The following is a 12,795-nucleotide window of genomic DNA, read 5'->3' as shown; positions in this document are numbered from 1 at the left end:
TGCTAGGAAACCACTGCTAAAGACAGGCAACAAGCAGAAGAGAATTGTTTGGGCTAAAGAACACAAGGAATGGGCATTAGACCAGTGGAAGTCTGTGCTTTGGTCTGATGAGTCCAAATTTGAGATATTTGGTTCCAACCACCGTGTCTTTGTGCGACGCAGAACAGGTGAACGGATGGACTCTACATGCCTGGTTCCCACCGTGAAGCATGGAGGAGGAGGTGTGATGGTGTGGGGGTGCTTTGCTGGTGATACTGTTGGGATTTTATTCAAAATTGAAGGCATACTGAACCAGTATGGCTACCACAGCATCTTGCAGCGGCATGCTATTTCATCCGGTTTGCGTTTAGTTGGACCATCATTTATTTTTCAACAGGACAATGACCCCAAACACACCTCCAGGCTGTGTAAGGGCTATTTGACCAAGAAGGAGAGTGATGGGGTACTACGCCAGATGACCTGGCCTCCACAGTCACCAGACCTGAACCCAATCGAGATGGTTGAAGGCAAAAGGGCCAACAAGTGCTAAGCATCTCTGGGAACTCCTACAAGATTGTTGGAAGACCATTTCCGTTGAATAGCTCTTGAAGCTCATCAAGAGAATGCCTGGAGTGTGCAAAGCAGTCATCAAAGCAAAAGGTGGCTACTTTGAAGAACCTAGAATATAAGACATATTTTCAGTTGTTTCACATTTTTTTGTTAAGTATATAATTCCACATGGGTTAATTTATAGTTTTGATGCCTTCAGTGTGAATGTACAATTTTCATAGCCATGAAAATACAGAAAAATCTTTAAATGAGAAGGTGTGTCCAAACTTTTGGTCTGTACTGTATATATATATTATATATACACATACATATAGATATAAATTATGTAATTTGGAAAGAACAAAATGATGCCTCAATGGACAATGGAAACAAAGATTATCAACCAATTGATGGCTTAATTCCAAATCACACTGAAAATCAAAGTAAAACAATTTAAAAAGTTGGCCAGTATCTTTTAGTAATGGCCAGTCCTCAGGCCAATATTTGATCAGTGGGGGTGAAACACCCTGTACCCCAGCCAATCAGCTGTTACCAGCGCTGACGGGAAGTTCTCGGATGCTGCCAAAGCACCGCAGCTTCGTCAAAAGTATTGTAGCTGCTGTGGTTTGGCTGCATCCAAGAACTTCCAGCCATCACCACTGGTAACAGCTGATTAGTGGGTGTGCAGGGTGTCGCACCCCCACTGATTAGATATTGATTGCCTATCCTAATGATAGGCCATCAATAAAAAAATAATTCTCTTTCTGTTGCCTCTCCAGTGTTCCTGTTGTCATTGTTATTTGCATCACAGCTGGTGAAATTGATTTACAACTGGAGATATTTATATTCCTTAGGTTTCATTAACTTGGGGTTATATTATGATGTCCAAGTACTTCCTTAATTTTTTTGCTTCTAATATAGTACCAATTTTTGGGCAAGGCTAAAACTTGCACAGATCTTTACAATTTAGAAGACCATAAATATTAGACAATTAACTAACAGGTTTTTGATGTTCCAATTAACCGTCATGTCCTCTATTATAAGATTCCCTATCTATTCATTGGTGTTTCAGAAGTGAACACATTTCCAATGCATCCTGTCCCTTCTGTGACACAAAACATCTCTCACCCACACAACAACCCAGAGAGTCTGATTCTTTCTCCAGTTCGGTAAAAGCCAACTGCACATTGCTAACTCAGCCACAATGACTTGCCGCTCTCCTTTGTGGAAGGATTCAATTGGAATGTGTGGGTTTTCCTTGCGGTAGCTCTTCCCACAAGAAGCAGCGGGTAGCTGCTCGATAAAAGAATAAAATATCGCTTTCGACTGTGTACTAGCATTCTCTTTCCATTTCACATTCTTTGCAGAAGGGAACTGTAACAATTAAGGTGTTCGCTAGAGAGAGGCTGTGTGGGTGTTTGTCATTCGCTACTGAATTGTGCCAGTACATTAGCTAATCAAATGGTAACAAATTAGCATGTACCAGGAAGGACATTAATCCCTGCACAGTGGGCACATACTAACCCTTTACATAAAACAATGTCTATACATATGGGCTGTTCATCTGTCCATATATATTAGTACACTTGCACATCCTTCATGCAATATCATCAGGGAGGCATTTGATTGGCTCCAAATTTATTCTGCAGTAGTACAACTACCCCAAACACAGAGCCAAAGTCATGAAGAGCTATTTTCAACATAACAAAATACAAGGAATCCTGGGAGTGGTTTTACGGCCCCCACATAGCCCTGATCTTAATACCATTGAGTCTGTGCGGTATTACATGAAAAAACAGAAGGATTTACACAAGCTTACATCCACAGAAAATCTGTGGTTTGTTCTCCAAGATGTTTTGAACAACCTCCCTGCAGAGCTCCTCCAAAAACTATGTGCAAGTGTAAAGAAGGTGTGCGATAAGAAACGAGAATCCTTAGCGCTGTCAGGGCATTTGTGCAAGAAAGCTGCCATCTACTGTCCAAGTGGAACCAACCAGAAGAAGAAGAGTTTGAGGAAGGAAGAGTTTAGATGGAACACTTGGTCAGGTGACATTGATGAGGCAGTTCCCCCATATAAAAGACCAGCATGCCAATACGGTAGTGGATTTGGCGCCAAGTAAAGGAACAGGCTAGACGTGTGTCAGGGGAGATACTGAGGCCTTGGTGACAGACTGTGCCAGAAAGCCCAAGACAGCGGGGGTTGTGGCGCGTCTGGAAGCAGAACCCATGCAGCGCCAGATCAGTCCCAGAATGTAGACTATGCCGGTCAAGGCCTAGAAGGAGACTCCGCTCGGGGGTAGACGCCTGCGGTCAGGGCCGGCTTCAACACCCGGCACACCGGTTGCTAGGGCCCTGAGCAAGCAGGAGGACCTACTTGCCGTTGGGGACAACGGCACGCTACTGGGCCCGTGAGTTGGGGGAGCCCGGTGCCAGCAGCCACAAGTTGGCTCCCCCTGCTTGCTTAGGGCCCCGGCACTTGCAATACTTACCTCTTTCTGTTCCACCACAGCTCTGGTCTCTTCCTCGTCTTCTGACTCTATGACATCTCAGAGCAGAGGACACGATGACGTCACTACAGTGCACCCTCTGTGCTGAGCAGTCACAGTGCAGACAACGGGAAGATGCTGAGGAGTCCGGAGCAGCAGCCAGCAAGGAGAGTTGAGTATTTGATTTTTTTTTTATGTATGGAGCAATATATGGGGCCCATACTGTATGGAACAATATATGGGGCCCATTCTCTATGGAGCAATATATGGGGCCCCTTCTGTATGGAGCATTATATGGGGCCCATACTGTATGGAGCATTATATGGGGACCATTATTATGTATGGCGCATTATATGGGGTCCATTATTCAGTATGGAGCCATATATGGGGCCCATTCCGTATTGAGCATTATATGGGGGCCATTATTCTATATGGAGCATTATATAGGGCCCATACTGTATGGAGCAATATATGGGGCCCATACTGTATGGAGCATTATATGGGGACAATCTGTATGGAGCATTATATGGGCACCATTCTGTATGGAGCAATATATGGGGTCCCTACTGTATGGAGCAATATATGGAGACCATTCTGTATGGAGCAATATATGGGAACCATTCTGCATGGAGCAATATATGGGGCCCATTCTGTATGGAGCATTATATGGGGCTCATTCTGCATAGAGCATTATATGGGGTCCATATTCTGTATGGAGCATTATATAGGAACCATTATTCTGTATGGAGCATTATATAGGGACCATTATTCTGTATGGAGCATTATATAGGGACCATTATTCTGTATGGAGCATTATATCGGGCTCATTATTCTGTATGGAGCATTATATTAGGTCCATATTCAGTATGGATCATTATATGGGGTCCATTAATCTGTATGGAGCATTATATGGGGCCCACTATTCTGTATGAAGCAATATATGTGGCTCATTATACTGCATGGAGCACTATGTGGTGCCCATAATACTGTATGGAGGACTATGGGGTGCCCATAATACTGTATGGAGGACTATGTGGTGTCCATAATATTGTATGGAGGACTATACTGTCTGGTCTAAAATGAAGACTTTTGAATCCCCCCAGGTCACGCACTGTGCACTGCGAGGATTCGCCAGTTTCTGAGCTATTGTAGAATTTACAATAGGGATCACTCATGTAATATAAGAAGTAAGTGAAGTCTTTGGCCTTGTACTATACCTATACTTCTTTGCTGTATCTGTGCATCATGAATCGTGGTATGTGTTAAAATGGCCCACTGAGACTATTTCACCGACGAAAACCTGGAGCCGGCCCTGCCTGCGGTGGTGAGCGGAAGGCATGCGTGTGAGCCGGACCGTTGCTTCCAGCACTGACATATGGTACATGGGGTTGGTTTGGGTTAGTAGAATGGACAGGGCAGGGAATGGTTGAAGCTAAGGCTGCCCAGTGAGCCTTGTTAGACTTTGTCAGGAGGACTTGTGGCTTAGCGGGAAAAAATGGAGACCCCCGCTAGGGCCTGTGTTAGTAGAGAGAATAGTTCTGTGGCCTATATTCATTGGGACTATCACCCTTTCCAGTAATTGTAAGAGCTAAAGTGAAAAGGAGGACTCATTGTATATCTGATTGTATATTTCATGTAGTAATCATCCTGTTTTTGCATCATTCACTGTTGATATAATTACTATAATTTCCCACCATATCAGAAAAAGAAATAATGTAACTGTTTACTTCCACATTGTGTTCGTCTGTGCATTGCATCCGGTCACCTGCTTACACAAGTGTAACTAGAAAAACCAATGCTTTGATGCAGTTTTGCAGACAAAGGGTGCAATTAATTAAACCTTAATTTGTGGCTAAAACAGCTTTGAAACACGAGGCTCTGCAAAAAAATGCGACTTCTGGTGTTTTCACGACATTTTTGTCCCAGCTCCAACAAAGTGGGCAGAGCTGGGACTGGACAGGCCTGGCAGTCTCCGTTCTTCAAATTCATGACGAGTGGTGGCTTTCATTACGCCACAAATCTTACTCCAGCAGACGCTGGAATAAGATTTATGGCAAGGCGCACGCCACTACGTGCCTCGTGTGATTCATGAAAGGCATGAGTCTCTTATTGAATCAGAAGTGTATACTCCAAAACGCCCTCTCATCAAGACCGGCAAGAGAATCGCCGGTATTGATAAATTGCCCCCAAAGAGTGGTCACACCAAATATTGATTTGATTTAGATTTCTTTTTTCTTCATTTACTTGCATTTAGTTAATGATTGAGTTAAAGATAATCCGAAATTAAAAGACCCACCAAACTTTGTTTACCTTAAAGCGTAAACATTTAATTTTTATTTCATAAATCAATAGTGCACATAAACATAAAAATAAGCAACTTTGTAATATATCTTATCACAGAAATCTGTTTCTTTCTCTTCCAAAATTGATCAGTCATTATCAAAATTCTGAATTCTGAGGTAAAATCTGTATTCAGTGAAGACAGACTTTCCCATTACTGAGATTGGCATTGCATCGTCCTTTGTAAAATAGGACAATGTACTGCTGAGAGAGATGATGCTGCACATAAGATCATTTCAAACGATGAATGAGAATATTGCTCACTTGTCTGGTGATCAGCAGACTGTTTATAGACTACAAAATTATCATGAAACAAGAGTTCTTAGGAACGCGCATTCACGATAGTCTTGTAGTGTAAATGGACCTTAATTCCACAGATGTAGCAAAAGTTATCATGACTCAACACTAGGGTTGAGCGAGTATGTTCTGTCCGAGTATGCTCGGGCCGAGCTCCGAGTATTTACAGCTGCTCAGTGATATGGTTAAATCGCTCCCGTGTGCATGATTTGCAACTATTTGACAGCTTTATTACATGTGAGGAATGTGTAAGAAATAGACATTCCTCACATGTATTAAAACTGTCAAACAGTTGCAAATCATGCACACGGGAGCGATTTAACCATATCACCGAGCAGCTATAAATACTCGGAGCTCGGCCCGAGCATACTCGGTGAAAAGGTTAATAGAACATACTCGCTTAACACTACTCAACACGCCATCTTGATAACTTGCCACATTATCTTTCTTAAGAAGACTAAGATAACGTAAAGGGAAGCTATAAAAAATGATTTATTGTTTGAGTCAGGTTTTTATGTTAAAGGGGTGGTCCGAAACACAAATTAATTTGATTCCTAAATGGCTATCTCTTTGATGTCATAATCAAATCTTTTTTCAAATACACTTGAATTAAAAATTCCCTACCGTTCTTTCACTACTCTATATAGCTGCTTTATTTTTATTTTTTTCTACTTCCTGTTTCCTGAGCCTTTGTTTGAGAATCCCAATGCATGTTGGGATACTCAACAAAGCATCATCAGGGGGTCTGCCCCCTGATCACTGTCACTGCCACAGCCCCTGCCCCCTCCCAGAAACAAAGCATCATTAGTGACCTCCGTTTCAGGGGTTGGGCTAGTCCCTGCTCTACTGAGCATGTGCCGGTAGTCAATTCCGAAGGATGCTCAGTAGATTCCTGTCACTGTGCACTATTCTTCTCAGTACACAGTGACACTGTGCTCTCTCTGCGGCTCTGATCAGAAGTAACGAGCTCGCAGGAGAGTGCACGATCAGTGCGTATTGTAAGAATACCCGGCATGCAGAGACCAATGCGGCCCCGCAAGTGACATCACTTGCGTAGGCGGCGCTGGTCTTTGCACGCCTGATATTCTTACAATGAGCACTGACAATTGTGCATATTGCGAAATGTTATTGTGCATATTGCAGTGACAAGAATCTACTGAGCATATGTTGAAATTGACAACCGCCACATGCTCAGTACAGCAGGGACTAGCCCAGCCCCTGAAATGGAGGTCACTGATGACACTTTGTTTCAGGGAGGAACAGGGGCTGTGGCAGTGATCGCAGCTTCTGCCACCTGATGACGCTTTAAGTTTCCCAGCATGCAATGGGAATTCTCAAACGAAGTGTCATCAAAAAGGATGTAGAATAAAAAAATAAAGCAGTTAGATAGCGTAGTGAGGAACCGAAAGGGAATTTTTAACTAAAGTGTATTAGAAAAATGATTAGAATATGAGATCAAATTGGCATTTATGATTAAAATTAATGTGTTTCGTACCACCCCTTTAAATATATTTTTGTCAGTTGTTTGTGTCTTTCTTTTACATCTCACAATCTGTACAAAAAAGTTTAAAATAGTAATCTTTCAATTTTCATATTGACCACTGGGTTGTTTTTTTAGGCCAAAATCCAGTTATTTCAGGAAACACATGTACATCAGAAAAATGGAGAGACCTCGACCCTATCATTTGTATTGAAGTACCTAATCAGCCTGTGCAAAGGTCATTGTGATGGGAGGTGGAGCAGGGTCAGCTGTGACATCGCCTATTGTGATTGGTGGATCCTATGTTAGGGTACCGTCTCACATAACGACGCACCAGCGATCCCGACAACGATGTGACCTGGCCGGTATCGCTGGTGCGTCGCTAAGTGATCGCTGGTGAGCTGTCAAACAGGCAGGCTCACCAGCGATCAGGGGAGCAGCGACATCGTGGAAAGAATCTTTCCACGATGTCCTGCTCCTGGTTACCAGCCTGCTGCTGAAGCAGGAGCAGGCTGGTAACCATGATAAACAGCGGGTTACTAGGGGCACACGCGCACTTAGTAACCCGCTGTTTATCATGGTTACCACTCTGCTACGGTGAGCAGGAGGTTACCGCTAACAGTAGCAGAGTGGTATCCATGATAAACAGCGGGTTACTAAGTGCGCGTGTGCCCCCAGTAACCCGCTGTTTATCATGGTTACCAGCCTGATCGCTGCTCCCGCTGGTCACACACAGTGATGTGTGCTGACCAGCGGGAGGGCAAGGACCAAAAAATGGTCCAGGACACTTTGCAGCGATCAGCAACCTCACAGCAGGGGCCTGATCGCTGCAAAGTGTCACACATAGCGACATCGCTGGTGATGTCGCTGTTGCGTCACCAAAACCGTTACTCAGCAGCGATCTCGCTAGCGATCTCGCTATGTGAGACGGGGGCTTTATCAGCCCTGTATAGAGGTGTTACCTGTCCTTGTAATCCTGCCTTTCTTATTATGGAGCCTCTCAGAAAACACCTCCTGAAAGGACAGCAAGTATGAGTCTAAAAAAGCACTAGTGGCTACTGTGAAAATTGCAAGATTACTAATATCATTTTTTTTATGATAAAAACTAATTGTCTGTTGTTGTTTTTTTTTACAAAATACATTTAACACAAACACCCAATTTAAACAAGAGGTAATTTTCTTCCCTTAATTGTAAAGTGCTGCGGAATATGTTGGCGCTATATAAATAAAAATTATTATTATTATTATTATTATTCCCTTTAAGTTTGCACAATCCATTGACTGATGTCAGGGTAGTTGTTGAATTACACATTTTTGTGCAGTGACATCTCAGTTCTGTTACCTTAGTCAGTTTGTTAGATCTGTGCATGTTTTACTGTAGGTACCTGTTTTATTGGAAGAGCTCGACCAGTTCCACTGACTTCACCTCGGCTGTCAAAACTCCTCTTATCCATGTCACTTCCTCTTCGGTTCTGCAATAAATAGAATATACAACTATTATGCTTTTTGCCAGTTCCGTGTAATAAAAAAGAGAGAATTATAGTAGCAGCGCAGCAGAGTATGAGTGCTCAGGACCGGAGTGCGTTCATGTGGGACTAGCTTTAGTTCAGCAGTGATTGATTTGACAAGGCTACTCCTCAATCACATTGTATATACAATCTACCCAGCAGAGCGCTAGAGCTGAACCCTTACCTATTCTAAAACACATTAGTCATATTCTCCCGAACAGACCGGACAGTAACAGCGCACAAAGCCTTTGTAAAGCCAGCTATTGTTAAAATGAGCTTTTTCTATTTTAAGAGATATAAACATTCTGAAATTACAGCTTTTATGTCATGGTAACAGATGTACAAAAGACATTTATAGAACATTGTTTATCACTCATATATATATGAATTATATGACAATTATTGTTCATAATTAGACATAATCCTTACTTAATAACATTTATATTGGACATGATATGTACACAGCCCATTATACTATATACTATAATTCTACTTTACCTAAACCACAAAAAGACTGGAGATTTTTATACCACTTTAAAGGGGTTTTCCACCACTTTGATACTGATGACCTCTCGTCTTGATAGGTCATCAATATCAGATCAGTGACGCCGGACATCCAGCACCCTACCACTCAGCTGATACCATGGATATAGAGCAGAATACCACAGCACCATATACTGTTTGGTGGCCACTCCTGGGTACTGCAGATCAACTCTTATTAATGAATAATGGCTTGTATGTATGGGTGAATGCCATTCGATTCTCGGAGGCAAATCATGCATGCTGCGATTTTTTTTCCTTGGTCTGAGGAAAGAATTAGACATGTGCACGGCCCCATAGAATAACATGGATATGAGTGCTATCCATCAAAATCACGGATCACAAGACCTAAAGAGACGTAGCAGTAGTGATTAGTGTTGAGCGAATTTGTTTGGTATTTTAATTATTGATTTATTTACAAATAATATCCTGCGTGACAGTGTGGCAAATAAGGAATGTTCATGGACAGAGCCGATTTTTTGGCGCGAACAAGCCGGAACCCCGAAAACGAACCCGAATTTGAAATGCCAAACAAATTCGCTCAACACTAGTAGTGATTTGAACCAAAAGCTAAATTAAATTAAAAGACACAGACTAGTAAATAAATCAATAATTAAATCTAGGCCTGAAACATGAAATGATTTTGGAAAATTTCCCCCACAGGTCAAAAAAATCCGAATGGAGAATCTGCAGCAGATCTGATCCATGTGGTCATAAAAAGTCACTGTCAGTCTCCACTTAAGGTCTCTTTTTTTTAAACGATTTGCAGCATTAAATGACCCCTGATCTGTAAATATTTACTGATCAATATTCGTTTAATAGCCGGTTTAGACAGGCTGACTGCTCTTAACGATGCGCACTCAAAAATCTGTAATAGAGGCTATTTACACTGGTCGAAGAGCTGGCGAGAACAACGATCTTTTGGCAGCACAAAAGATTATTTCACCCGACGAACCAGTGTTTTGCTCATTCATGGGGTGATCGACAGCCTGTTTAGACTGCAAGATTATCATGAAACGAAAATTACTAGGAACACTCATTCACAATAATCTTTCAGTATAAATGTACCTTTAGACCCTAGGATTAGCTATTGTGACAGCATTATGGGATACTACTAGCAGGGCCGGCGTCAGCACCCGGCGTACCCGGGCAAGTGCCGGGGCCCTGGAAAATCAGAGGGGCCCAGCCGCCCACTCACTGTCGGGGCCCGGGCCCACACACCCACCCGCCCACTCACTGTCGGGGCCGGGCCCACACACTGTCGGGGCCGGGCCCACACACCCACCCGCCCACTCACTGTCGGGGCCGGGCCCACACACCCACTCGCCCACTCACTGTCGGGGCCGGGCCCACACACCCACCCGCCCACTCACTGTCGGGGCCGGGCCCACACACCCACCCGCCCACTCACTGTCGGGGCCCTGGCCGCTTCCTCGGCACCTGTTCAGGGACGCAGGCGCTGCTTGATTGCCGGCACTTCCCCCAGACATGGCCGCCCGCTGTCCGGCTGTGTCTGCTAGTAATGACACGGCAGGGTCGACGGCACTGCACCTTTAATTGTGCTTGTGTGTCGCTCCTGCCGCGTCATTACTAGCAGACACAGCCGCACAGCGCGCGGCCATGTCTGGTGGAGTGCCGGCAATCAAACACCGTCGGAGCGGAGGTCCTGCACAGATGGGCGGGAGGGGCCCGGACCCGACCGCAAGTGGGCCCCTCTGATGTTCCAGGGCCATGAAGTCTGTGACACACCGGGGGCCCTGCACTGCCCCATACCCGAGGAGCTGCTGGACAGGACACTGGACCGGGGACAGGTGAGTGAGGCTTCCCCAATCCCCATATTAAAAATATTAGTAATGGGTCTGTGTATGTATGTGAATGTCAGTGTATATGACTGTGTATATATATTTGTCTGTTTTATCTATGTGTATGTCTGTATGTGTACATATGTCTGCGTACCGTGTGTGCGCGTGCATATGTCTGCGTACCGTGTGTGCGCGTGCATATGTCTGCGTACCGTGTGTGCGCACGCATATGTCTGCGTACCGTGTGTGCGTGCATATGTCTGCGTACCGTGTGCGCGCGCACATATGTCTGCGTACCGTGTGTGCGCACGCATATGTCTGCGTACCGTGTGTGCGCACGCATATGTCTGCGTACCGTGTGTGCGCACGCATATGTCTGCGTACCGTGTGTGTGCGCGCGCATATGTCTGCGTACCGTGTGTGTGCGCGCGCATATGTCTGCGTACCGTGTGTGTGCGCGTGCATATGTCTGCGTACCGTGTGTGCGCGCGCATATGTCTGCGTATGTGAAGGATGAGGGGGCAGGCTGGGCCATGTGTAATAAATAAATATATATATATATATATATATATATATATATATTTATTTCTCCGCCGTATCTGTGCATCATGAATCGTGTATGTGTTAAAAGGGCCCACTGAGACTCTTTCGCCCGGGGCCCAGAAAAACCTGGAGCCGGCCCTGGATACTACCAATTATACATCTCCATTGGTGGCTTTGTTGGTTAGTAGCCAGGGAGTTGAGGAGACAACAGTGCAGAATTTTTAATATAAGATTTCGGTAGGAGGCGATTTGTTACTTTCAGCTTTCATGTACCTGTAGAAATGCTTGAAAAGGACATGCAGCATGGATGCAGTGCAGATATATGGTATATATATCATATGCATGTAACCATATAATATAGTTATACAGACAAGTGGTATGAACATTTTCTTTTATGGCATAAACAGAGCAGAGTGGGCCCCATAGCAGAAGTAAAATGAGATTATTGATTCACCTATTCAATCCTAGGCCATGGGTATCACCTCTCATCCCTTACAATGAAGAGCAGCATTATTCTCTGTCTCAATTGCTGCTGATATTGCTGGGATTATAAGAAGGTGGGATACAGTACATATTCTATAGAAAAAAAGGACTAAGGGTAAAGTTTCTCCTTGTGGAGAGTGCGTAAGGAGACTTAAAGGCCATGTAATGCTCCACTGGGAATTTAAATATGCAAATAGCAGGAACTCCAGTGCCACCTATTGGAAGTAACAATGCTAAAAGTTAATATTGACCCTGTAAAAGGCCTTGCAACATGACTTAGGAAAGTCTCTCACTCAGCCAAATCAACTTCCCTGCTTTGAACAGATGAGGGTTAAACACCCCCTAAATATATGTCTGCAAATAGAGTCTCTGGTTTGGCTTCTTTTCCTGAATCATGTAGAAAGCTCTTTAAAAGCAATCTTCCAGCTGATTTTTGCTATGTAATCTGACAGAATCATGAGGTAGGAACAGAGACCCTGATTTCAGTGATGTATTACTTAGTTTACTGGGTGTAATAGTTATGATAGAGTCACAGTTTTCTCTGCTGAAGATCTAGCCGAGCTCAGTTGTTGAGCAGTGTATAACCCTCCCATACCCCAGCTTTCTGTGTACATTGTATAGTTACAGAGAGCTGCTAATCAGTGGTCAGGGCGTGGTTGGACTAGGAGGCACGGGGCCAATTGTCCTCTAGTGATAATCTCCTGCTGATAAAACACTGATTGTATTAAAACAGCAAAACACAGCTTGCTAAGTGACACATTTCTAGAATTTGGGTCTCTACACCTACA

General features: G+C 43.9%; 1 protein-coding gene across 3 annotated transcripts in view; it reads right to left on the bottom strand.

The window, feature by feature from the left end:
- The window catches only part of AGAP2 (ArfGAP with GTPase domain, ankyrin repeat and PH domain 2), a 404,081-nt gene that overhangs the window by 58,577 nt on the left and 332,709 nt on the right, over positions 1-12,795 (bottom strand). For all 3 annotated transcript variants that reach the window (XM_073663273.1, XM_073663271.1, XM_073663272.1), the window contains exon 9: positions 8,517-8,603. In XM_073663273.1, the coding sequence (XP_073519374.1) occupies positions 8,517-8,603 (87 nt within the window). The remainder of the gene's footprint in view (positions 1-8,516; positions 8,604-12,795) is intronic.

The sequence above is a fragment of the Phyllobates terribilis genome, unplaced genomic scaffold, assembly GCF_046119375.1.
Source record: "Phyllobates terribilis strain yellow unplaced genomic scaffold, ASM4611937v1 Scaffold_2__4_contigs__length_985480577, whole genome shotgun sequence".
Taxonomy (NCBI): domain Eukaryota; kingdom Metazoa; phylum Chordata; class Amphibia; order Anura; family Dendrobatidae; genus Phyllobates; species Phyllobates terribilis.
The sequence above is the reverse complement of the archived record's forward strand: the minus strand, read 5'-3'. Positions and strand labels throughout refer to the sequence as shown.